General features: G+C 39.5%; 1 protein-coding gene and 1 pseudogene across 3 annotated transcripts in view; both read left to right on the forward strand.

Moving 5' to 3' along the window:
- C9 (complement component 9) overlaps positions 1-25487 on the forward strand; it is a 31876-nt gene extending 6389 nt beyond the window's left edge. The window contains exons 2-12 of one of the 2 annotated variants that reach the window (XR_313948.2): positions 2931-3036; positions 3434-3578; positions 3822-3969; positions 9358-9496; positions 13196-13504; positions 17946-18186; positions 19683-19808; positions 21494-21672; positions 24507-24735; positions 24852-25044; positions 25141-25487. Coding sequence is in view for 1 of the 2 variants with exons in the window: in XM_005872569.2 (XP_005872631.1) it covers positions 2931-3036; positions 3434-3578; positions 3822-3969; positions 9358-9496; positions 13196-13504; positions 17946-18186; positions 19683-19808; positions 21494-21672; positions 24507-24735; positions 25141-25163 (1645 nt within the window). In the remaining variant the exon portion in view is untranslated. The remainder of the gene's footprint in view (positions 1-2930; positions 3037-3433; positions 3579-3821; positions 3970-9357; positions 9497-13195; positions 13505-17945; positions 18187-19682; positions 19809-21493; positions 21673-24506; positions 24736-24851; positions 25045-25140) is intronic. The other variant, XM_005872569.2, reaches the window with a different exon arrangement.
- Positions 25488-26201: 714 nt separating this feature from the next.
- On the forward strand, positions 26202-26759 carry LOC102244140 (annotated as a pseudogene). The gene has a single exon (XR_001363350.1). The product of XR_001363350.1 is annotated as a protein archease pseudogene (transcript).
- Positions 26760-27362: the final 603 nt, after the last annotated feature.

The raw sequence follows: 27362 nt of genomic DNA on the forward strand, positions 1-27362 counted from the left end.
GCTGGAACTTCAATGAAGAAAAAATGAAGTTGAAGAAGTAAGGAGATAGTCATGTACAGTTCTCTAGACCATGTGTCTTAGTTTCCTATTGCAGCTGTAACAAATTACTACAAATTAGTGGCTTAAGAAAACATAAACGTATTATCTTACAGTTCTGCAGATCAGAAGTCTGAAGTGGGTCTCACTGGGCTAAAATCAAGACACAGCGGCGCTATGTTTCCTTCTGGAGGCTCTAGGGGAGAATTCATTCTCTTGCCTCTTCCAGATCCTAGAAACTGCCTCTGTTTCTTGGCTCATGGCCCCTATCCATCCTCAGAGCCAGCGACAGCTGGTGAAGACCCTTTCCATGCTTTGAATTTCGCCTGCCTCCTCTTCTGTCTTCACATCTCTCTCAACCAGTCTTCTGCTCTTGAGCTCACGTGATTGGAATGGGCCCACCCAAATAATACAGAATAATCTAATTTTAATCACATCTGCAAAGTCCCTCTTCCATGTAAAGTAACATACAGTATTCACAGATTCTGGGGATTAGGACATGGACATCTTTGGGATCATTAACCTGCCTATCACACCATGTTGGAAAATTTGAACTTTATCTTAAAAGTAAAGGGAAGTTACTAAAAGGTTTTCAGTAGGGAAATGGTGAGATCAACTTTGCATTTTTTAAAAATCCCTCTGGATGATTTATGGATACTGGATTAGAAAGAAACTATTGTCACCTGGGAGAATGTAATGTTAGTGTAGACCAGAGAAATGTCTACACTAGATGGAGTTGAGGGATTGATAGATTTGACAATTACTTAGGAGACTGTACTAGTAAACAGCAGGCTTCCATGGTTGGTTAGATATGGGAGATGAGCATGGGGGATGCCGAGAAAGACAAGCAACACCCAAGTCTCTAGTTAGGGTGACTTCTTAAGTGGAAGTGCTGTTTACCAAAATAACAAATGCTGGGGGAGGAACAGCTTTGAGACAAGAGGAAAAATAAAGAATTTGTTTTGGGATGTATTGAGTTCTATGAGCCACAAAGACATTTAAGTGCAGATGTCCAATTGAGAATTATATCCAAGCATTTAAAATTCAGAAAAGATGTGTAGACTGCAGACTTATCTCTGGTAGTCATTAGCATACACATGGAAATCAAAGCCCTGGAAAATGTGTAGAGAGGGGAAAAAATCCAAAGACAGGACCTTGAAGAAAAACAGCATTTCAGAGACTACCAAAGGAGGAAGAGTCTGCATAGGAGAGTTGGAGAACAGGGCAGAGGAGAAAGAAGAAATGAAAGGAGTCTCGTATCATTCAGTCCAAGGGAAGGGAGTGTCTTAAACACCAAAAGTGGTCAACTGTCTTGATCTCTGGGAAGAAGTCAACAAGATAAAGACTGAAAGGAACCAAGTGAGCAACCTGGAAGTCATTGTTGACCTTGGCAAGAGTAGTGTCATTGAAGCGGGAGGGTTGAGCAGTGATTGGGAAAGAAGGAACAAGAGACCAGGGTGCAAACTACTTTTTCAAGAAAGTTGACTAAGAAGATTAGAGAATTTGAGAGGTAGCTAAAGGGTCATATAGGATTGAAGGAGGAGATGAGACTTTTTTGTTGTTGTTGAGAGAGAAACATAAATGCGTTTATAGAAATTTCTTTTTTTTTTAAAGAGAATCCTTTTATTTTTTATTTTTTTAATGTATTTTATTGATTTTTTACAGAGAGGAAGGGAGAGGGATAGAGAGTCAGAAACATCGATGAGAGAGAAACATCGATCAACTGCCTCCTGCACACTCCCTACTGAGGATGTGCCTGCAACCACGGTACATGCCCTTGACCAGAATCGAACCTGAGACCCTTCAGTCCGCAGGCCAATGCTCTATCCACTGAGCCAAACCGGTCAGGGCTATAGAAAATTTTTTAAGGGTCACTGTGAAGGGAGATGGGGGTTGCTGAAAGGAAATGTAGAGTTCAGAGTGTTCCATTTGCTCATTCATCTGCTTGGACACAAATGAAAAAAGAGCTGGAAATGAGAGAGAGGTTTAAATGGAGGAGATATTCCATGGATCAAGGTCTCAAAGAGGAGCTGGGGTCTAGAGCTTGTGTAGAGGGATGAGTTTGACCTTGTCATGCCCCTGGAGTAAGAGGCTACACTATACAAGGAATAGGTATCAGCTGAGGAGCATGTAGGCAGAAAGTTGATAAGATTCTTATTTGGTGGCTTCTGTTTGCCCCCCCACCCACCCTTTTTTCTTCCTGTCGTGAATGAGACGTGATGTTACAACCAGAAGAGTTCCAAATGGTGAACCAGGAGACAGAGGAAAGTTCAAGGCCAGAAAAACACTGCTGAGCTTTGGGCCTGGGGGAGGAAGGGAAGTCTGTAAGTGCCAGAATAGATGATGTTAAAATGCAGAAAGATGAGGAATGAGTTCTGAAGGGGAATGTGAAGTGGCAAGGCTTCCAGTTTGGGAGATGCAGAATGCAGGGGTGGGAAAGCCTGGTTTATGAGGTGCTTGCTTACAGCGTGGCCCAGCCGGCTGGCTCAAACTTGCAGGAGACCCAGGCAACTCCAGGCTTTGCCAGACTGTCTGGGGGGTACAAAGTGAAACAAGGTATGTCCTTCAGTGGATTCATAAACTAGTTGGAAATATAAGGCTAATGGATGTAAGACTCCTAGCAGGATGCCTGACAAGTTTTGCTCCCATCATCCTCATTTTTGTTGTTGCTAGGTTGAAAGTTAAATTACAATTCAGTACAAAAATTAAACAAAAAATGTGAGTTGAAAATACAAAATGGTATGTGATCAAGTGATTGCATAATGAGAGACATAATAAAAGGCGAGCAGTATGATTTGGAAAGGGGAAATAGTCAATAAATTAAACTGCCTTGTGAAGACTTCTTGGAAACAGGCATGCGTAAGGGCCATAGGTTGACATGTTTGTTGTCTTAGTTCTTACCCAGAGCCAGGACAAAGCACCGGCACTCCATCGCCCATAGACTGCAGATTAAGCTCCTGGAGCGAATGGTCGCCATGTGACCCTTGCCTAAAACAAAAGGTAAGCCTCCAATGCTCTTCCCTGCTGACGTCCCCAGATGGGAGCTATATTGCCAGCATCTCAGGGGAAATGACTATAAGGCAGGGAGCTTCCAACCAAGTTGCAAACTGAGAAGAAAAGACAAACATGTAAATGCATGTGGGTCACCTTGCTGGGTGATCTGAATGCTGCATGCACACTGAATGAGTGTCATGAGGAACCATCTTTTGTAGCAGAGACTTCGGTCCTAGAATGTGTGATGTTCCTTTCAATAACGTTAGTGACTGCTTTTATGGCTCCCATCTGAAAATCATAGGCTCATGTGGGTTTGGAGGGCTGCAGTGGTATGGGTGCAACTTCAGATCATAATCCCGTTTTGGAATGAGAAATTTTAACGTTTCCAACTGGTTTTGTGCAGTTTCGTTCAAGGAGCGTTGTGGTCTTTGGACAATTTAATGGGCGAAGGTGCTTGGCCAGCCTGGGAGACCGACAACACTGTGTGCCCACTGAGGACTGTGAAGATGCGGAAGATGACTGTGGAAATGACTTTCAATGTGGTACAGGTAATCCTTGCGCTCTGGCTGCTCATGATGGGTTTCTGCTCGCACTCGTGGGTGAAAAGAAAGAAACACATGTTTAAGCGCTCGTATTTCCAAGTGTGAGAGGGGCGCCCAAACGGCCATCTATATATTCTGTGCATTCGGTAGTCAAATGTATGTGTGCCCTGCCCGCCAGCATGAAATTGCACCTGGGACCTTCGGAGGGAGAAATGTTGGCATCAGTGTCTCTCCTGATTCTCATTGCAGGCAGGTGCATAAAGAGGCGGCTTCTGTGCAATGGGGACAATGACTGCGGGGACTATTCCGATGAGGATGATTGTGAAAATGACCCCCGTAAACCCTGCCGTGACAAAGTGGTGGAAGAGTCCGAGATGGGGCGAACAGCTGGCTACGGGTCAGTACTCCACTTGAATGTTCTGGAAGAAGATGAGTGAAAATAACCTCCATCTCTCCTGCATGCTAAAGTGGTACAGGGCATTCATTGGCAGGAAGAATAGCCTGTGGGGCTCTATTCTGCTTGAATTATGTTTGAACTTGAAAGAGGATAGGTATTGAATAAGTATCTCAAGGACAGACTTCCTGACCTCAGCAGGTGTCTGTAGAAGGGACTAGGTTATCACAACATTTGATGATGACTTCTGAGTCCAGTAGAAAATAAAATACCTAATTTATGAACCTCTGGAAGACCATGGCAATGTTGAAATGACATGTTAGCATTTAAAATTGAATTGCCAGTAGTAGATCTGGGAATTCCATTCAAATGTTTGAATTACCAGGAAAACTATCTTCCATTGGGCCTTCTCCTGGATCTGAACCTGGTTAGAAATTCTCAGGAGGCTCCAGCATTCTGGAGTTGACCCAGGAGGAATAGGACAGAGAAAACCATTCTAATGACAACTGATGATGGTGTTGAGACTATGGTTCTCACTACAGAGCTGAAATTTCACTCACTTTCCATATAAAATATCTTGCTAGGTAAACTCTGATGAAAAGTCTTGGGCAGTTTAGGACCCAGAGTTATGCAGAATAAGGTAGATGTCATTTGCAGAGATCTGTGTTCTGGGAGTTGGGGAAATGATACCGGCCTGAGCTGCTATTCAGTTCTGTTCCTGCGTAGTCTCCATGCATTGTTCTGAGCAGTAAAGATACTCTGGGTGGCTTTGTTGTCAAATTATCCTCAACAGAGACATAGCTCCTCCCCATCCAGTAGTATATTGACAGAGATGGCACCTGGCTCTCTTTCATCCCCTGAAAGCAATGTGTCTCTTCATCCTCATAATCCCAGTGCCTGCTTTATAGTAGGTGCTTAACAAATACCGCTGGGTGGATACATAGCTGACTAAATTAACTAATGAAAATAAGTGCTTTCTAAAATATTATCAATTGGCATCAGGTAAGACAGAAACCGAGTCCCTAGCAAGACATTCAGTTTCAGGACTCCGGTCCTGGAAATGGAGATGGGGAGAGGAAAGAAGAAGGGGGCAATGGTAAGAGCAAGGTTAATAGCGGGACTAAGGTAGCGATTCTCAGCAAGTGGCAGTGTCTGAAGACCATTTCGATGGTCACCACTGTTGGGTGTTAGGATGGGGGCTTTCGGGAGTGATATCCAGTCGGTAGAGGCCCTACAATGCACAGGACAGCCAGGCCCCAAATGTCAGTAGTACTGAGGTTGAGAATCCCTACACTAAGAAACTGGATGGTTCCTGAGACTTCTGTAAAAATGGAGATGTCTTCTCTCTCTAAGTCGGAGGAAACTTCCACATCTTCAATCACAGAAGAGAAAAATTCCAGAATAATAAGTCAGGCACCAGATGAAGCATTTCATATCTCTTTTATTCACTTTATAAAGACTTGCCAAGCAAGCAGCATTCAAATATCACTCACAGAGCCTTTGGCCTTAAGCCTAAAGGTAGGAATTTTGAATCTAATGGATGGTCTAGGGTTCCAAACTCAGCAGGCCCTCTTAATAATTGGCGGAAATGGTATGGGAGTCAGCCAAAACCTCATAACCAGATCACTGCATGCTCCAGTGAGTTCTGACTCTTCCTGATGCTTTCCTCAGGGAAAGACTGGGAGTGGTGAAAGCCTAATATTACTTTATTTTGCTTTCCACGGGATCCAAGAAACAGTTTTCTCTCTAATCTAAGTAAAAAGGCTTGAAGCAGGGAATGACATATGTTATGTATTCTCACTTCATGCAAATTTACATCGTGTCTTATAGGAAAAGGCTACAGAAATCTTGGCCCATTTAGCTGAAAAACAATTATTTATAATTCTTTGGTTTTCTTTGTTCGGGGAAAAGATAATTTGTTATATTGCATTTGCCAAGGAGTTTCACATTGAGGTATCCCAGAGAGCTGGCTGGGGCTCCTTAAATACCTCATGCTTTACCACAGTCAGGGGTGATGACAGGGAACATAAACCTTTATTTTTCCACCATGCCACTTACCTTTTTCTTCTCCCCACATGGCCATTTCCACAACATCACCTCTCCTACTTCACTACAAAGCCCACAAGTTGACACCCTAACTTCAAACAAAACTAACGTTAGACAATGAAACTCAAGCATTATTTATTACCTAAATATTTGAATTAAGAATGTAAAAGAGTAGTATACATTAGTAATTCATATTAAGAAGAGGTTTCAAAATAACATTCTTTATTATATTTATAATATTCTTCCATATGATTAATATTACATATTTATTTACTATACATCTCCATTACTCTAACACAGGGCTATGGGACTATATTGATCTAGAGGTACTAGACATAAACATTCTAACCATAGCAACATGCTTATAAGCTGCTCCTACACCGTCCTGTCTCGAAAACCTCAACAAGTCTTATCAACAGTCATATCCAGTCAGATTATTTTACACATGAAAGTCATAAGTACTCATAATAATTAATTTATACTTTATTTTACATTTGAAGGATTTATTTATTTATTTAGACTCTCATTTAAATTCTTATGCCAGGAGAATTGACTTGCACAAATGTTTCAGCCTCTTGTCTTATAGGCATCTGAGATTCTCCAGAAATGTTTAGGGAAATCCCCAACCCATCTTGCATTCATTGGAAAATACATAAACCCAAACCAGCTGCAAATGATGTACAACATGCAAGGGATTACTTTTTCTGTGTGATCTAAGGATAACACCACTTCGGTGGAGGGAGTTTCTCTTCAGATCACCTGGAAGACTGGAGCTGCCCGTGGTTCTAGATGCAGGTGTGAAAACAGGCATCTCTAAGTGCTGCCAAAGAACACATGTCTTTTTATTTCCCAGGCAATGACATTCGATCCGTGAGAGGTTTTCATGTTTCTTGGCAGAAAGAAATTGGCTTATTCTAGACTAGACTGGCTGTCTCTGTAGTAGTGGAACCAAGTCAAAAGTTTTGAAACATTTCTTCCTTTAGCTGTGCTTTTGGACCATGGAGCAGCTTCATTGTAACTTTCCAGATGAATCCAGTCAACTTTCTGATCTGTAAATCGATAACCTTCAAACCGGGATTTGGGTACCATGGGGTACAAAAGGGTTTCCCAAGGGGGAGGGAGACTAGTACATTTTAAGATAATAGTTTCCTCAACTGTTACTTTTCATCAATCTAACTCTTGGTAAATTCTCAATTCTATATGTACATATTTGTCATAAAATTGATAAGCTTGATGACTCTGTGGCATTCCAGTTGTCAAGCCCGTTCTCCTTGCTCACCTCCCCTTTTACAATCATCAAACTCCCATCACCCATTTCACATTTTATAATGGGGTGGAAAAAACAACTCCAAACGTTAACACTCAATTGGACTCTATCTAGCACTTTGTAAGTCAAGTGGTCTCCAATTCTTTTTAGTAGCAACATTAAAAATATCCTAATCAATTATCAGATAATGGATTATAAAAATAATTTTTGATGAGAGAGTAGCATGTTATGAAAGAAAAGTCTTGGCCTAAAACTCAGAAGATCAAAGAACTGCCCTATGCAGTTTGGCTCAGTGTATGGAGTGTCAACCCATGGACTGAAGGGTCCTGAGTTCAATTTTGGTCCAAGGGCACATACCTCAGTTGCAGGATCAGTTCCCAGCCCTAGTCAGGGCTTGTGTGGGAGGCAACCAATCAATGTGTCTTTCACATCAATGGTTCTCTCTGTCCCTCCCCTCCCTTCCACTCACTCTAAAAGGAAAAAAAAAAAAAAAGAAGATTAAAGAACTGACTGACATTGCTATGGCAACCTTTCTACTATTCTCTACTTTTTTATGTCAGTCAAGTTTCTTGACATTTACCTCTATAAAAATAAAGTGGTAATAAAATTGATACTGAGCCTTGTCTGTTTTCTAGCAAAGCAATAAGTAATATTCATCCATGAAGTGAGAAATGGTTCATTTTAACTATATGGTCAGCCTTGAGTAAGATATTCCTGGATTAGTTTCTTAATTTGCCTTCCACTAACGTTGAGCTATACTGTTAATTTTCTTTGTAGATTCAAAGCTTATTAAGAATGTGCTGTTTATATAAAGATGTTGTTTTTAACTAATCCACTTGCAGTAGGATAACCTTTTAATTATTATTATTTATTATTTTTGCATTAGCAATGGGTTTATAGTAAGCCATCCATACCCTTTGATAAAACGCTCTTGGAACCATTGTCTGAACTTGTAAGCCAGCTCATGGAAGTTGGGAATGTGGTCTAGAGAAATGGAAGAGTTTATGCTCTTGTGCCAAACTAAGTATAGATGTGAGGCTCAAACCCACTTGGGCCTCCTTGGCCCGGGACCATTTATTCCAGGTACAGCTTAGACAGCAATGACTGTTCCTCCAATTAACAAAGGTGAACTTCACAAAGAATGAACTGCTTCCTGTTCATTGTTTTTAGGTCTACAAATCAAACTTAACTTTTTAAAAGCTAAACAGGATTCCTATTTCTGAATTCTAGTTGTCTAAATGAAAATATTTTTCTGGGAGAAAAAAGTAGAACTTCTGAGAATGCCTTGCCAGGATGCTGAAATTTTGGGGTTCCTCTTGGAAACATAGAAATAATAATATAAACCTGGAGGTAATGAGGTTCTTGATAGGCAGTGAGACAACTGAAGGAAAAGGCTTAGGTTAAAAGAGAATGTGGAGTGGAAGAGCCCCAACAGTGATTCACAAGTTAAAAATTACATGTATATGTTATACTGCCCCCCTGAGGTGCTGTGTTCTCAAATAATTTAAATATGTGAATTACAGCATTGGCTCTTAGTTCACTAAGGGAGGTTAGCTAAGAGTTACAGCGATGAAGTTAAGACTCTAGGCTCCAGATTTATTGCATTTCTTTATTTAATATATTTTTATTGATTTCAGAGAGGAAGGGAGAGGGAGGGAGAGATAGAAACATCAATGATTAGAGAGAATCATGTATCGGCTGCCTCCTGCACACCCCACACTGGGGATCGAGTCCACAACCCAGGAACGTGCCCTGACTGTAAATCGAAGAACCATGACCTCCTGGTTCAGAGGTTGATGCTCAACCACTGAGCCACGCCAGCTGGGCTATTGCCTGCCTTTCATTGTGCTCTCCACAGTGTCCTAGTTGCCTAAAAGTCTACACGGCCTATGAGGTATGCTGTCTGCCAGAAACATAGAGCAGAGGTGAACGGGCTCTTGCTTCTGTTCCTGAATATATCCCACACATATTAGGTGATGAGGACATGAGCAGAAGCTCTCTCTTTCCCCCGCTACAGAAGGCTGCCTGGCACTAGCTTCTGGAATCTCCCTACCTGATGTTCCTGTGTTCATCCTCAGGATCAACATCTTAGGGATGGTTCCCCTAACCACGCCCTTCGACAATGAGTTCTACAATGGACTGTGTGACCGCGTTCGGGATGGAAACACCTTGACCTACTACCGTAAACCCTGGAATGTGGCTACTCTGGTCTATGAAGTAAGTCTCCCCAGAAGAAAACACATTGTTCCCCTCTTAGTTGAAAGCTGTTTCAATAAGTCTAATACTAAATAATGTGAAAAATTCAGTAGAATAAGAATTTAATGTAAATATAAGATTGGCTTAAAGAAGAGGATTTATATCTTGGATCTCTTTAGAAAATATACAGTAATCTATAATCAACCCTCAGTAACATGGGCCTGCCTAGTGATAAGAGTTTTGGCAAATACCTAGACTCCATAAAAAGAATCATCTAAGGTTCTGATAAAACTGAAAACTTAATTAGTGCTACTTTAACTGCTGAGTACACTGCTTTCATGCTATTTAAGGTTGGTTTTTGCTAGCCTATTAATGAAAACTTTTCGCTTGTTTTCCTTCACTATTCCCTTTTGTAAAGCCTGCTTGACTAATGTGAGTGGCTATTTTCACTTACCTCAAACCCCCCTGGCTCTTGTGAAACTATTTCTCAAAGTAATTTTTACTTTACAAAATGCCACTCCAAACTCACCGCCTCCCTGAATTCTTTTGAACCGTCTACAAATTGGACCCATTCAAAGGATTAATATTTACCACCTTTAGCTGTACCTTCTTTGTTCTAAGCAAGATCTAATAAAGAATATAATTAGCTTATTCTAAACCAGGAGCTAAAATCTGTTTCTTTCAATAGTCCCATTGGTGACAAAGTCCTTTTTTATTGTTGTCTCTCCTACCAGTTTGAGAAACATATATACTTTTTAAAAAGTGTAGTTAAGAGTTCTTTTATTTCTATCAATGTTAGAAATCAATCCCTACCCATTGTAGTCTAAAAGATCATGTTCTCCCATGAATGCTAAAAGTTGTAATGTCTGGACTATTTGGCATTTTTCTCACATGTGACCACATTGTCATACTTTTTGTTCCTGTAATTTCAGAAGAGAATCAGTTTCCCACAAATCTCAGGGAACATTTTGAATTATTCATCTTTCTCCATCTTGCCAGGTATACCCTCTTTAAAAGCACATTTTTTGGAAGGAAAAGTGATAATCTTTTTAGAAAGTATTATATGTTCTACTTTCTTAAAAACAATATACAAAGATAAGGTAACCTTTGTCATTGCTGATGGAAGAAGGGTTGTTGTTGTGTTTTATTTCATTTTATTTTGTTAGTTCTCAAGTATACATCATACACTTTTCTTGTCTTAGTTACTATAACCAAACTCTTAGCTTCCCTATAGAGGTAGTAACTGGTGAGGGCCGGAAAGTTGCCCGGAACAGATCTTAAAGCTACATTTGGAGAGTAAGCCCCCTGTTTTTCCTTATGTACAACCCTGGGCATAGATGTGCTTCCTCATTCAGAATGTTTTGAGTTTTACAAAGGAGATGTGGTCTTTCCATGTATATTACTTACACCCCCTCTCCCAGTAGAGTTAGGAGAGGCATTCTATAATCAAGCACATCAGTCTTTCCACAGAAGAACTAACCCATGTTCACACAAAGTGGGAGAAATAAAGACCATAAATAACTACTTATAAGCTCAGATCAGATTAATTCATCCAAATGAGTTTTGGCATCAAGGTTATAAAAAGCAGGTAGGGATTGTGGACCTGAATATTTATTTGGTGCCATCGGAGGAAGAGTGCTGATGGAATTGTTATAAGGCTTGCTAAAGTCCCCCATTCAAGGGTGCTACTACTGTTGGTGCCCCCCTTATTCTAATCGTTATGGTCTTAGAAAATACATAGCTGAGCTTGTTTGCAGTCAATAAATATTAGTTATATTGGATCTGCTTATTAAATTGAATAAATATTTATGAGCATCTACTATGTGCCAGTCAGTTTACTAACTAGTGACTCTATAGTAGCATTTGGATAAGACATACATGGTCCCTGACTCCCCCCTGGAGTTTACCATCTGAAGGCCTATTAAATAAGCAATTATAAAAGGGGAGGCGTTTTAATTTTGTTTTATTTTAAAAGAAGAGTCATGAAAGCTTATAGAAAATGGATTTGTTCATCTGTGGGGTCAGGAAAGTCCTCTCTGATGTTTAAGTTAAGATTTGAATTAGGTGTAAGAACTAAGCAGGGGAAGGGGTAAAATGGGCATATGTGTGAGAGAATGTGTATCAGTATGCAATGTTGGTGTTATGGGAAGATGGGCAGGTTGTATTAGAGAACATTCTAGAAAGTATAAAAGAGCCCTGTGGTGGGAAGACGTATAGGCTGTAGAAAGCTTGAGTACAGTAAAGAGAGATTAACTTGGAATAAGTCTAGTTCAGACTTGATCTTCCAGGCAGAGGGAAGACTGAAATATGTTAAGCAGGGAACTAACTTGGTTAGGTTACTCTTCCCCCTTCCACTGAATAATTTTCCCAGCATGCCTTGTTTTAAAGAAAATTACATGCATTTTTGTCTTTCTCCACTAGATGGTAACTTTAGGTTTCCTGTCTTTGTCTGTTCAGTCTCCTGTACCAAAGACAGAGTAACTTAGAAACAACAGAAATGTATTTCTCACAGTCCTGGAGGCTGGAAGTTTCAGATAAAAGTGCTAGCATGCTCACGTTAGGACCCTCTTCTGGGTCACAGATCTCTTGCTGTGTTTGCACATGATGGAAGGGGAGGGAGCTCTGTGGGGCTACTTTTATAAGAGCACTAATCCCACTCATGAAGGCACCTCTCTAAGGCCCCACCTCTTACTACCATTACATTGAGCATTAGGATTTTAACATATGGGTGGGGTGGGGGTAGAACATTCCAACCCTGTGCAGAACAGTGGCCCAATGCATGCTACTGCATCTAATCTATGCCACTGACAAGAGATGGGTGTCTCCTTCCCAGACGAGTGTTACAAGGACCTCTGGAAAGAGCTTAGCCATTGAGAGTAACAATCTTCCCATTGATACCTGAGCATAGACGTCTTGGCAAAGAATGTTTTGATGGAAAGTTTTAATTTTTAAGTAGGTTGTTTAGTTCCGGATTTTTTTTTCCATGCAAAAAATGAATGTGGGGGTGGGGGAGCAATCAAAGTGTCCAACAGCTCAATAAATTATGCAAGGAAAAATGCTCCCTCCCCACATTCCCATTCATGGTTGTCCTTCTCAAGGGCAAACTCTCTCTCTCTATGGTTTGTCTATCTTTCCAATAATTTTCCATGTGTAAATGTATATATTGGTTTTTACTAATTTTACAGGCAGTAGCATGTAAAGGTGACAAGGCAGTTCAAGTCTCAAGTCCCAGCCTCTCTACTTAAATTAATTAACATGTGCAAAATACACAAAATAGGTCCTGGCCCATAAGCCATCCAGAAGTGTTAGCTTTTATCATTTCTTATTTTCTTTTTTTTATACACAAGTGGAAGTATATTGTGCATCTTTTATGGAACTTGCTTTTTAATTATTAATATATTAACTTTTGAAAGCTTGCTATGTTCTAAAACTTCCATTTGCATTATTTAATTGAATCCTCACAACCACCTTTGGGCTAGCTGTGGTGAGCATCTCTGTTTCACAGACTAGGAATCAGACTAGGCAGACAGAGGTTATTGGAATGTCCTCCAAGACATGGAGCTTGTATTTGAACCCCAGCAATCTCATCTCAGGGCCTTTATTTTCACCTCCTTTAAAGGCTCTACTGCCTTTCCAATAATTATGGGGGCGGGGGGTCTTTGTTTATTTTGGATGGTTTTTGTATGCTGTTTATAACAACACTTTGTTATTCTCATTTAGACCAGAGTTGATAAAAATTTAAGAACGGAACATTATGAAGAACAGTTTAAAGCATTCCAATCAGTCGTTCGAGAGTCAACATCAAACTTTAATGCAGATATATCTCTAAAATACACACCAACTGAAAAACTTGGGAAGCGTAAAAGTCTTCCTGAGGGAGGGCCATCGCAAAGCGGACGTGGCAATCCTTCTACAGGAGAAGACTCCCTAGTGCCTGATGCTTCCCAAGGAAGTGCTGGTGGCTCGTTCCAATTTAGGTATTCCAAAAATGAAACTTACCAACAGTTTTTGTCATATTCTTCTAAGAAGGTAAGACTGAACACTTCATATAGAGAATGTAATGGGATATTTTTCAAACTAACCAAACCCCCTCTTTTAAGTTTATATGTTTAGAGCCTATAAGAGAGAGAAAGAATTAATACTCAACAAATCCTCCAGTAAGTTACCAAAATGTCAGGAAGAAGAATGGTAACTGGAGAAAAATGCCATATAGGATCTTTAGTAATAGTAAGAGATGTTTGCTGGTAGTAGACAGAGAACAAATGTATTAAGAACTCAGAGCATACTTTTTGACTGAGATTATAACAATAGACTGCTCAATTTATACTAGTACTATCTTCAGGCTCCTGTAACAACATACCAGAGACAGAGTAACTTAGAAACAAATTACTGCATACTTTGGTAATTCATTGCAATGCCTAGGATATTGACCATGTACTTACTATAAAGTGTGTCTCTAAAGTTATAAATGCCATAAAATTGTACACATTGCATATGAAATTAGTCTGTTTACTTTGTAATCATACCTTTAATTTTAGATTTTGAAAATGTGTTTGTCTTTAATATTTAAGCCAGGTTTCAAAGTTTGTGTCATTATCCAGGTGACAGGCTGGAGTGCGATGGCTTGGCTGGCCTGGGCCTCCCTCTTTCTTTGCTGGGGGGCGAGGCCAGCCCTGTGAGGGGCAGTATGCCTACCTGATCACCCCTAACTGCTCGCCTGCCTACTTGATCACCCCTAACTGCTTGCTGGGGGGTGGGGTAATATACTTTCTATAATCAGTATGATACTTATAAAATGTTCATTCTTCCTTTATGGATATCATAATCATCTATTTAGATACCCTTCTCCCACTTTTAGTACTTATGCCTAATGATATAATCCTAAATAATAAAAGGCCAGAGGTGTCACGACCTGAACGACCAAAGACCAGACCACCACAGCCCCTTGCAGGGCTGGCCCTGCCCCCAAGCAAGCGGTTAGGGGCAATCAGGCAGGCAGGCAGAGTGGTTAGGGGTGATCAGGTAGGCAGACCAGCAGTTAGGAGTGATCAGGTAGGCAGGCAAGTGGTTAGGGGTGATCAGGTAGGCAGACGGCCCCTCGCAGGGCTGGCCCCGCCCCCAAGCAAAGAAAGAGGGAGGCCCAGACCAGCCAAGCCATTGCACTCCAGCCTATCGCCTGTAGAGGGAGGCCACCAGTGGCAGGGGAGGGCGGGCAGTGCTGCACAAATGGCAAGCAGTGGCAGTGGCAGGGGTGGGGCCAGCAGCCTGCAGCCGGGGAAGGAAAGCCCCGATAGGCCCTGATCTCAGGCCAGGCCTAGGGACCCTACCCGAGGGGTCCCAGATTGTGAGAGGGTGCAGGCCAGGCTGAGGGACCCCCCAAGTGCAGAATTTTCATGCACCGGGCCTCTAGTAGTTTTATATGGTTCTGTATATTGCCTATATATTCACAAGAATACCCACCTAAAATGTGAAGTTGGAAAACCCTTTAAATCATTCAACAAATATCTATTTGTACATTTACTATGTGGCCAAGAACTGCTCCAGGTGCTTAAAATCCATTTGTGAACCAAACTAACAAAGAGTCCTAGTCCTGACCTCGTGGACGGGACAAAAATCAGCAGGGTAAGATAGACAAAAAGAATAAACATGAGAGCAAAAAAAAAGGAAGCTATATAGTATTTAGAAAATGATAAGTGCTACATAATAAAAGGAAAAATAGAGTCACATAATGGAAATCAGTAGTGTGAGACAGATGACAGTATTAAAAAGGAAGCTTCATTGAGGAGATAAGATCTGAGCAAAAATTTGAAGAGAGGATATAACCAAATAGTTATATTTGGGATGACATATCTGGCAGAAGGAAGTTTTAGAGACAAATCTCTAAGATGGGAACATGCCTCCCCATTGGGCCAAAGTGAGCCAGAGGAGGAAAGGCTGGAGAGGTTGCCTGGGACCATACCATGAAGGATCTCAGCCTAATCTAGGAGTGGTTTTTTTCCTCTGAGGGACATAAGAGGTCATTTGAATATTTTTCATGGAAGACTGATAAACCTTAATATGTTTTAAATGATTGCTCTTGGTACTCTATTAAGAAGAGATTATGAGTGTTAAGGGCAGAAGCAAGGTTTGTTAAAAAGCTATTGCAGGAATCCAGGTGAGAGATGATGGCAGTTCAAACAGGACAGTTGTAGAGTCAAACATGACCAAGGTTTGGGGCCTGAGTGACTGGAAGGATGGAGTTGCTATCAAATGGGATGGAGGTAGAGCAAGTTTGGAGGAAAACACTGGTGGTTACGTTTTAGTTAGGTTAGAGATGAGATGTCTGTTAGACATCTAATTGGAGATGTCACGTAAGAAGTTAATGCCCTAGAACCTTGCTACTAAAAGTGTGGTCCATGGACCAGCAGCTTCTAAATCACTGGGAAACTAGAATTTCAGACTCTAACCCAGACCTACTGAATCAGAATTGCACTTTAACAAGATTCTCTAGGTGACTTGTTCGTACCTTACAGTTTGAGAACTTCCCTAGAAGTAAGAAAAGAAACACTATCAAGGAGAAAAGAGTGATAAACTATGTCGAATATACTAATATGTCAAAGAAGATGAGGACCAGTGGCTTGAGCATTTTGAAGGTCATTGGTAACCTCAAAAAGGGAAGTTTTGTTGGGGTTGTAAGGGCAGCAACATGACTAGATTAGATTTCAGAGAAACTGGGAAGAGAAAAATTGGAAACAGCCAGGATAGAAAACTCTTTAAGGGAATTTTGTTTCTAATGAAAACAAAGATTTAGGTAGCAATGTTTGGACAAGTGAAGTCAAGAGTTTGTTTTTAAATTCCTGTAAGATAGAAGACACAACAGTGTGTTTGAATAGGAATGGCCTAAGGCTTACTTCTAAAATAATTTGAGCCAAAGGACATAACATCTTTCTGATAAGATATACTTCCTAATTTTAGCAACAATGCAAAGGAACCCAAATATGTTTTGTGCATCTTTGAGAGTCCACTGAAATTTATTATGCAAGTTATCAGATGGAGAACTCATATGACTTACTATAGATATAGTAAAGTCTTTTAGGATTTTTGTTAGAGATTGAGTCAGCCACTATCACCTGCAGTTAGGCCATGCAGTGTGAACAATCATGCTTCTAGAACACAGAAAGTTTGGTGTGATGTTTGTATATACTGTTTTTAATTCCCATGAAATCAACATGTGCCAACCACAGTTACAGAAGGAGAATCTCAAAACAATCATCTGAAAAATCATGGGTGCCAATTGTAATTTAGTTTTGGCTGGCACGGTCTGCTAGCATTGAATCACATACTTCCTCACTGCCCTAGTGTCCTCCTAGACATTCAAGCCATCATTCCAAGGAACATTTAACTGTTGAGCTGTGTTCATCTGGCTTGAGATCCTTGTCTTACAATCGTGTCTATTCCATCTGTATTTTCAAAGCTCAAGAGGACATAGTGGAAAGAAGAGGGAGACCTGAGACGTAGGTTTTTAATACCAATCATTAGCATGGACTATTTGTGTCATTTGGGGCAAATAACTTGATACCTTTGGATCACAGTTTCTTCATCTGTAAAATAAAAAGATTGGGTTTCATATATACTATCTACATTTCCTTCCATTGTTAACATTTTTAAATCAACTTAATGAGTATAATTTGCACACAATCAAATGCAAAGATTTTAAGCAGATAGTTCCATGAGCTTTGACTATTGTATCCACATATGCAACCACCTCCTCAAACAAAATATAGCACATTTCCAGGACCTCAAGAAAATTCCCTCATGCCCTTTGTGGTCAATTTCTTACCACCTGAGAGGTGACCAATGACCAAATTTCTCTGAACATAGCTTAATTTCACCTGTTCCAGAACTTCATATAAACGGAACAATACAGTATGTATTCTTTGTGTCTGACTTAATTCACTCAGTGTAATATTTTTTTACAGTGTAATATGTTGTTACATGTATCCGTAGTTCATTTTTTTTTTTGCTAACTAGTTTTCCTTCATGTGAACATACTACAATTTGTTTACAATTCCCCTGTTTATGGACATTTTAATCATTTCCAATTTTAAGCTGTTCTAAAAGTCTTATACAGGTCTTTTTGTGGACAACTTTTTCATTGATCTTAGATAAATATGTAAAAGTGGGATTACTAGCCATAGGGTTGCTGTGTGTTTACTTTTATAAGAAACTATCGAACAGTTCTTCAAAGTGGTTACACCATTTTCCACTCCCACCACCAATGTATGAAAGGGTGCTAGCTGCTGCACATCTTCACCTACACTTGGCATTAATCGTATTTTAAGGTTGCCATTCTACTGGGTTAAAGTGATATCTTACAGTCACTCCTAAAAAAAAAAATGTATTGCCTGTGGAAGTTTCAAATTTTGTGACTTTTAAATTTGAAATAATGGTGTTAAAACTCACATTTATTGTCTTCTGCTCCACAACAAAGGAAAAAATGTTTCTGCATGTGAAAGGAGAAGTTGCCCTGGGAAGATTTGTGATGAGAAATCGGGACATCATGCTGACATCAACTTTCTTGGATGATTTAAAATATCTGCCACCTACCTATGAAAAGGGGGAATATTTTGCATTTTTGGAAACCTATGGAACTCACTACAGTAGTTCTGGGTCTCTGGGAGGATTATATGAACTGATATATGTTTTGGATAAAGCTTCCATGGAAAAACACGGTATGCCTAGAAGTAGAGCTCTAACTTCTAGTAATGTTTTCTTCCTGTTGCTGGCCTCTGTCAGTGGTTATAGGCTTTAGAATAATGTAACCTGCTTCCTTGAGAGGACACTCTCCCTGCCCTTTGACACTTAAAGCCCTGCCACACAGCAAACTGGCTTCAGACAAGATGCCTTGATCATGCACTAGTCAGCAGCTGAAATCGTATTACAATGTAATGTTATTGGTAATCCTGCTTTAAGTGAAGAACTATTTAAAAGGTGAAAGAAAGTGTGAGAGACATAATTTACACAACCTATTTCTTATTCAGTAGGCTGGTTCATTATGTGTATCATAATTATCGTCAAAGTATTCTTCAGCATTGTAAGGGAAATATTGATCTAAATTTTCTCTTCGGGAAAAGGGAAGAAGCAATGTTAACATCACATAAGTCTAACATCTTAAAGCAAGGGTGGAAAATTAGTTCTACGTTGTATGATGACAGTTCTAATCATTTGGTGGTAGTTGAATTGGGTCCATGTTGAGTAGGTTTCTGATCACACTTAAAATCATAGAAAGAAGGCCATGATTGACCATCAGTGTTTGCCATATGTACAGGATAGGCCTCTGTGCTACATAATTGCCATCCTGGCCTAAAGGCTTTTATCTAAATCTTTTAAGAATGAAATAGAGGCAAAGGGACTATGTTAATAAGTTTTAATAATTAATTTTATAACTATGGCAAGTTATAATATTTCTTAAAGAAGTGATAGATGCCAGCATATTTCCTCCCTCTGCTCTAAAAATTGGGGGGAGTGTCTCTGAGGAAGGGAAGTGTTGCCAAAAATCACTTCCGTGGCTCCTTCCCCGTAGTCTGTGGCAGTGTCAGGTGAAGAATGGGATGCACCTATGATAGTAAAGCCTGGCTATCTGTGATAGTGTCCACACCATTGGTAAACACTCTGTGAGTGAAATAAACATGATCCAGCCAGAACCAGTTGCTCCTAGTGCCTCAGTCTAGTTTGGGCAGGTAGAAGAAGCCTACCTGGGGGAGTGGAACAGGAGATGGCTTTGCTGATACTGCTAAGCTATTCTGATAGATATCACTGGGGGATGGGCACAAGAGGACTGCGTTTTGAGTAAATGGAAAATCAGAAGAGAAAGGCTCAGCAGCAGTGATCAAAACACAAGGAACCCTTCAGGCTCAGAGTTCTTGGGTGAAAAAGCTCCAAGGACTGAAATTTAATCTTAGAACTATAACCACCCTAGAATGACCTAGATCCTTTTCAAATGAGGGGTGAATGTATATGCCCTTTGCCATTAAGTTGATAAGCAAAGTCAAAAGGAGGCCACTAGATTCACATACAAGGATGAAGCAGGACAGATAAGGCCTTGTGTTTGCATTCAGTAATAGTGTCTAGGAATCCAAGTATGTTTCTTAAAAAAGAGCAAAATTGGAATTTATGTATGATCTTGATAGATACTATCTAATAATTTTCAACTAAATACATTAAACAGGTGTTGAACTAAGGGATGTCAAGAAATGCCTCGGGTTTCATGTGGACTTATCTGTGGATTTTGGAGTTGAAATCAAAGGAAATCTTAATAAAGATGATTGTGTAAAGGGGGGTGAAGGTAAAGCTGGTAAGTATGGTCTAACTTATTAGGTCAAAAAATGGGGGGGGGGGGCAGTTCATGTCAATGAGCACTGCCCGGTCACTAGGAGCCCTCTTATTATCTAGCCTTCTTATACAAAAATACACACACACACCACCACCACCACCACCACCACACCTAGAAGTGCTTAAAAACTATTTTATCTTTACAGTGTTTTCAAAACTGTTATAAACACAAGCAACCCACGGAGGTGTACTCATCAGTGTCACCATTGTGCAGGTTGTGCAGTGCGCAGCTCTAGGGGGCGCCATTCACACCCTAGTCATTACAGATTTGTACGTTTATGATGGCAATGGCAGAAGAATATCTTGAGAAAAAAATTTCTTTTATTCCCCTACTTTTCAGAAAGTTTCTGAATGGACTATTGATAGTACTATATGTATCCATTAAAAATGGAAAAGACCAAACTCTCTCTAACTCAACCTTCCACCCGATTTGAAATTTCTAATTCACCTTCACTCAATTGGTCAGGGGGTAGAAACTTCCAGTTACAAGATAGTATTCAGGGTGGAGGGGTGGGGGAGAAAGGGTAATGTACAACACAGTGACTATATGCAGTTAACAATGCTGTATGGTATAATTGAAAAGTTACAAAGAGAGTAGATCCTAAAAGTTCTCATCATAAGAAAAAAAAATGTTTTTATAACTATATGACATGATATGAGTTAAATTTATTATGATAATTTATGACAATTATATCGCAAAGCTGAGAAAAGAAATCCCTAATCCATCCTTAATATAAATCATTGCATAACCCTTTTAAAAATATAAATATCTTTAGTATAAATACGACTTCTATTGTTCATCTTTAGCGGATTTTCAAGCATGAGGCAGTGCTGGAATTCTCAATTTTTACTCTAATCAGAAATACAAAGCTTGAGACTCATCTTTAATGATGGTAGAGAAGTAGAAAAGAGGAAAACCTGATATTTATTAAAGCATAGCAACCACTAACTTGTGGCCATGATTGGAAGCCACTGATGAACTGAAAAGAAAGCTGAACTTGCCATCAAATGTCACCATTTCCATATTTGGCCCTTAAGCTAACTGCGTAATTTGGGACAAATCACTCCAACTCCCTGAGTCTCCATTTTCTCATCCATAAAAATGTGGAAGGATAAAAATCATCTTAAATTTTTTTTCTGGTTTAAAAAATCCACAAATCTAAAAGATTTACAAAAGTTTGTTAAAAGAGGTTTAGCCTGGTGAGAGAGACTGAAGTGGGTAGGAATTGGGGATAGAAAGAAATTTTGCTTTTCACTTTATTCTTTTTTGAACCCTTTGAATTTTTTTATAATATTAAAATTGTTCAAAGCAAACCAATATGACATATGATTATGAAAGTAAGTCTGCAACAAAAAATTATAGTACATTTAAAGTTGTGTTTAGTTCCCACTTGTGCATATGCATAAGTGATAACCTTTGAATACCAACATATCTCAATCATGCTATCATTTTTTTAAAAAAGGTGATTGACATCTACAAGTAGCTACTAATACAAATTGCCCTTGGGTATTTGGTGTGGAAAAGTTAGTAGTATTTATAGGTAAAATTCAATAAATGTATTAGCCTATATGAAAGGGGTTCAATAAATGTTTATCAATTATCACAGAGTTAAAAATGCTTGACTTACATCCTCTGTCTATTCTCAGTAAACATCACCAAGGATGGCATCATAGATGATGTGATTTCATTCATAAATGGAGGAACCAAACAATATGCAGCTCAACTGAAAGAGAAGCTTCTCAGAGGAGTCAAAGCGGTTGATGTGATGGACTTTGTGAATTGGGCGTCTTCCTTAAGTGATGCTCCAGTGCTCACCAAGGAAAAGGTGAGGAATGTGTCTTTTCAGATAGAGGATTTTGTCATCCTCCTATTGAAGGTCACTGCTGGTTCAGATGACCAGTTAGTTTCATCTGAAAGAGATGTGACCATTCAAATGCACTCCCATCTCATCCCCGGGAAGAAGCATGGCATGGAAGAAAGGCACAAAGGGTGGCATCGGACCAACCCAGGCTGAGTTTGGGTCTCTGTCCCTCACGAGATGTATACTCTTTTCTGACTTCTGCAATACGAAATTCTCCAGGGCTCCAGGTTTATTTTAAGGATTTAATAAGACTGCAGGTCAAGTGCCTATAGCATAGACTGACACAAAATAGGTTTGGCTCAGTGGATAGAGCCTCGGCCTGCGAACCACAGGGTCTGGGTTCAATTCTGATCAAGGGCATGTACCTAGATTGCAGGCTCCTCCCTAGTCGGGGCCCAGGTCAGGGCTCATGCAGGAGGCAACCAATCGAAGTAGTATCCTTCTCTTGATGTTTCTCTCTGTCTTTCCCTCTCTCTTCCACACTCTCTAAAAATCAATGGAAAAATATCCTCAAGTGAGGATAAAAAAAAGAAAGAAAGAAATGTCATATCCTATGAAAGAGACATCTTGAAAATGCCTTAAAAAGTTGTCATTTTTTCGTGGTGAAGGGACCAGAGTTCGTGTTGATGAAAACACCTTGGTGGCTGTAGTGGCCGGCAAGGGCAGCAGCAGCGGGGTGATGGGGCTGGTGCCTTCTCCTGATCAGCCGGTTGCCTCCTGCAGAGGGAGGCCAGACTGCAGCTTAGGCTGTCAGTAGGACATCCCCTGAGGGCTCCCAGACTATGAGAGGGGGAAGCTGGGCTGAGGCACCTCCCCTCCACGCCCCCCCCCTCAAGTGCACGAATTTTGTGCACCTGGCCTCTGGTAATAATATAATACTTAATGTTACAATAACCTAAGTACTTAATATTAAACTATATTGTCATTTTTTTGCATTTTAGTAAATTTTATGATAGATTACATCCACTAAAAATACATTTATCTACAAATGACAGAAAGGTAGAGTTAGCTAGGATAGGAGAAAAATTATAACTGTTTCCTTACTTAACAGAAGGCCAAAGTTCATCAGAAAAAGGTGTGGCTCTTCAGGAAAACTTCAAAAAGTACATTTCAATTGTTTTTTGTCTTCTTGTGGGATTTTTGACTCTAGGGTTTGAGGTTCCTCTGAAACTGCTGTCATTACATGTCCTTCATCTTTATCTCTTTGAACACTGTGTGTGCATTTCATCCAAATTGTATTTTCTCCATGACCCTCTCTTCCTGTACTTTAGATTATCTGGCCTCAACTTTCCTTTGAAGGGTAAAACAAGGTGAATTCATTTCTTAAGAATCAAAATAACTCCACCACATGCTTAGGCTGTTTGTGCCAATGTAGCCACGCTGGGAAGTGGTTTCTTTCTTCCAAATAAATATGATATAGTTGAAATCCATATCCTACACACTAATAGTGAATGGTGTGCTGGCGGACAGTCGTGTTGACTTTGTAGAAGCTCTTGGTATGTTCTGGATATGAGACTATTCACTTAAAGGTGTTATAAATGTTTTCTCTCACTTGAGGACTTTCACTCTTTAATGGTATTTTCAATAATCATTTCCTGTTTTTGACTTTTTATTTTGGATTTTAGACTTACTATAAATGCGCACAAATAATACAGACAGTAAAATTGCAAAGATAGCACAGACTTCACATAGACCCCTAGACCCAGAAGCCCCTGATATTAACAATTTACATAACCATAGTACCTTTATCAAAATCAGAAAAGTCGCATTGACTATATCATAGGCCTTATTTAAATTTCACTAGTTTTCCCCTAATGTCCTTTTTTCTGGTCAAGGTTCCAATCAGGTTCCCATGTTGCATTTAGTGGTCATGTCCCCGTAGTCTCTTCCAATCTGTGACAATTCCTCGGATTTTTCTTGTCTTTCACGACCTTGACACTTGTGATGAGTATTGGTCACTTGTGTCAAATGTCTCTCAATTTAGGCTTAGAGTAGATTGAGATTGTGCATTTTGGGCAAGAATACCACAAAAGTGATATTATGGGGTATTGGTGCGGGGGATTAACCGAGGAACTTATATGCATATATGCATAGCCCATGGACACAGACGATAGTGTGGTGAAGGCCTGGGGGAGTGCAGGATGGAGGGAGTCACTGGGGGTAAAAGAAGGAGATCATCTCTAATACTTTCAACAATAAAGATAATTTTTTTAAATGTGATATTGTGTCCTTAGTGCATCGTGTCAGGAATTATGATTTTCTTTTATTTTGATGTAGTTAAATGCATATTTCTTTTCATTACAGGTAGTGCTTTTGTGTCCTAATTAAAGTTGTTCTCTACCTCAAGGTCTTAAAGATGGTCTCCCATATATTACCTTCCAGAAGCTTTATTGTTTTGTTTTAACATTTCCATCTATAACAAATCCAGAGTTGTTCTTTGTGTGTGGTATAAGTTAGAAAGTTACTTTTTAAAAAAAATTTCCTATGAATATCTTCTTGTCCTAGAACAATGTATATTGACACCCATCATTATAGCACATATCAAAGTTTTCATTTAAATTTACCTGGATGATTATTTTAATATCAGTCCCCTTACTTCCATAATGTCATCTCCATGACCAGAGAGATCATGTCTCATTTTGGTCACTAATATAGTCCTAAAGGCTAACATCATTTCTGGCAATAATAATCCTTAAAAAAGTCCTTTTTTGTTAATTAATTAATTAACTTCAGTGAAGAATGTTACAAGCTCCATCAGAAGAAAAATACCTAAAATTAAATGTTCTGCTTCCTTGCAGCTATCTCCTATACATAACCTGATTCCACTGAAAATGAAAGATGCACACCTAAAGAAAGAAAATCTGGAAAGGGCCATTGATGATTATGTCAATGAATACAGCATACGAAAATGCCACCCATGCCAGAATGGGGGCACTGTGATTCTGCTGGATGGAAAATGTGTGTGTTCTTGCCCAATCACAGCCGAGGGAATTGCCTGTGAAATTAATAAAAAAATAATTCCTCCAGGTGAGAACAAGCTATTTGATATCATTAGGAATACGAATATGTATTTGAGGGCTATTTAACTTAAAAATTCTGTCTCTCACCTATCTTAAGTGACAACCTGACATTTTGTATTCCAGAAAGCATTTGTATTCTCCCAAATTCCATGCTATTGGTACGAAGGACCTCTATTTTCTACCTACTTATCTCTTCCATCACTAGTCACACTGACTCTTCCTACAGAAACTGAACATCCCCTCTAGGATGGAAATGTGTCTTGTATCTTCAACTTCATTCTGTTCCCAGCACCTACACAGAATCTGGCACATCATGGTATAATGGGTTGAGGGGATGACTACATAGATGGGTGAGTGGACCCAAAGTTGAAGTCCTAATAATCAAGATTTGATATTCCTTTGTTTTCTCTAGAATTGAAAATGGAAAAGAAATAAAGTTGTCAGCTTCCTTGGGATCACATGGAAGGGAAAACACCAGGAACACTAGAACTTTCCATGTATGATGCTGCCCATGGAGTTAGTCCTTGATGCGAAATGAAAAGCAACATGCTTCATGAAAATTCTACCAACCTCCCAAGTCGTCTCTCTTGGGTCCATGATGCTTCTTTTCCTCCTTAAACTCCCAGGATGTTTCTTTTTTTTTTCTTTTTTCTTTTCCCCCTAATGAGGAGAGTCAGCAGTGAAATAGGCCAGGACTGCTTTCTCCTACATACAATACCTATCTCTCCCTAACAAATAAAAATTAAATTAAAAAGAGAATGTTGGCTAGAAAGACTAAAGTAATTGCCAAAGTGCTTCGTATGACTAATATATTCTGCCCCTTCCACTACCACAAGTCTGTACCATGCAGTTTCATTCCTATTGGTATTTTTTGGTTATTTATTGATATGTTCGTGCATTCATTAATTCAGCAAATCCTTACTGAGCACCTAGCACAGGTCAGTCTTAGCTCTCCAGTTTAACTCTACATGTCCACAGGAAAAAGCCTATTGTATTTGTAACAAAAAACTACTAGATTCAATTGTGTGAAATTGCCTCTATTGGATCATATTTTACCGTAAAAAAGAGAGAGTTAGAGAAAATGAAAACAGCAATTCATGTGTTCCAACTTAATAGCTACCTTTATGAGTTGTATAAGGTAAGGCTAGGCATAAGAAACTGATTAAGGGAGCTGGCTGTACCATTTTATCCATTAGCTAGCATGGTAGTTAAGGCCTGAGATCTTTGAAAATATCTGAAAACTCAAGAAAGCGAGAGAGAGAGAGAGAGAGAGAGAGAGAGAGAGAGAGAGAGAGAGAGAAAGGAAGAAAGGAAGAAAGGAAGAAAGGAAGGAAGGAAGGAAGGAAGGAAGGAAGGAAGGAAGGGAAGAAGGCTCAAAGTACAAATAGAAAAAAAAAATCAAAGTTAATAAATATTTAATTAAACATCAATAACATGTATCATATCAACTTCATTAATTATCATTCTTATTAATCAACATTTCATGCATTTATAAATACATTTAAGTTAGGGAAGGGTGGAAGTAGATTGTCCAAGGCTGCAGTCCTGGTGCAGGAAGAGGAAGATATTCAGGGCTACAATTTGAATGAGAAGCAGAAGACGAACAAGGCCAGGTATCCTCCAGTCAATGGGAAGTACGAGTATTTGGATCATACAGCGCATGTCCAGTTCCTTGCATGGGGAGATACTCTGGAGGAAGCTTTTGAGCAAAGTGCAATGGCCATGTTTGGCTACATGACAGATACTGACACGGTGGAGCCCCTCCAAGCAATAGAAGTAGAAACACAGGGAGGAGATTTACAGTCTCTTCTGTTTCACTTTTTGGATGAGTGGCTTTATAAGTTCAGTGCTGATGAATTCTTCATACCCCGAGAAGTGAAAGTACTTAGTCTTGATCAAGTAAATTTCAAATTACGGTCAATTGGGTGGAGAGAAGAATTCTCATTGTCCAAGCATCTTCAGGGAACTGAAGTCAAGGCAATAATATATTCAAACATGCAGGTCCATACTGAAGAGAAACCAGACTTGTGATCATTGACATTTAAGATAAAGAAAAAACTCCTATGAAGAACTGTTTTTTTTCTCTTCCTTTTGAGAAGATATCATAATATAAATTCTACAGTCTCTGATGATATGATGGTTTACAGAACAGAAATTTTTTCTTTTTCTTTTTAAAAAAAATATATTTTATTGATTTTTTACAGAGAGGAAGGGAGAGGGATAGAGAGTCAGAAACATCGGATGAGAGAGAAACATCAATCAACTGCCTCCTGCACACCCCCCACCGGGGATGTGCCCACAACCAAGGTACATGCCCCTGACCGGAATCGAACCCGGGACCCCTCAGTCCGCAGGCCGACGCTCTATCCACTGGGCCAAACCGGCCAGGGCCAGAACAGAAATTTTTGACTTAAAGTATGACTTTCCCACAAATGGAAAATCAAGGCATAACCTTGGTCTGTACTAACCAGATATTCAAATGTTAAAGAATTCTTCAGGTGGCAAAAAAAAAAATTAAGTTAGTTTTTCTCACTTTATGGAAATTCTCAAGAATACACATGATTGCTGAGAAGTCACAGTAAATAAACTACTTATTGGCAAATAAAAAGCAAAATTTTAAAAATATTCAAGTTT

Source organism: Myotis brandtii, unplaced genomic scaffold (assembly GCF_000412655.1).
Source record: "Myotis brandtii unplaced genomic scaffold, ASM41265v1 scaffold384, whole genome shotgun sequence".
Lineage (NCBI taxonomy): Eukaryota > Metazoa > Chordata > Mammalia > Chiroptera > Vespertilionidae > Myotis > Myotis brandtii.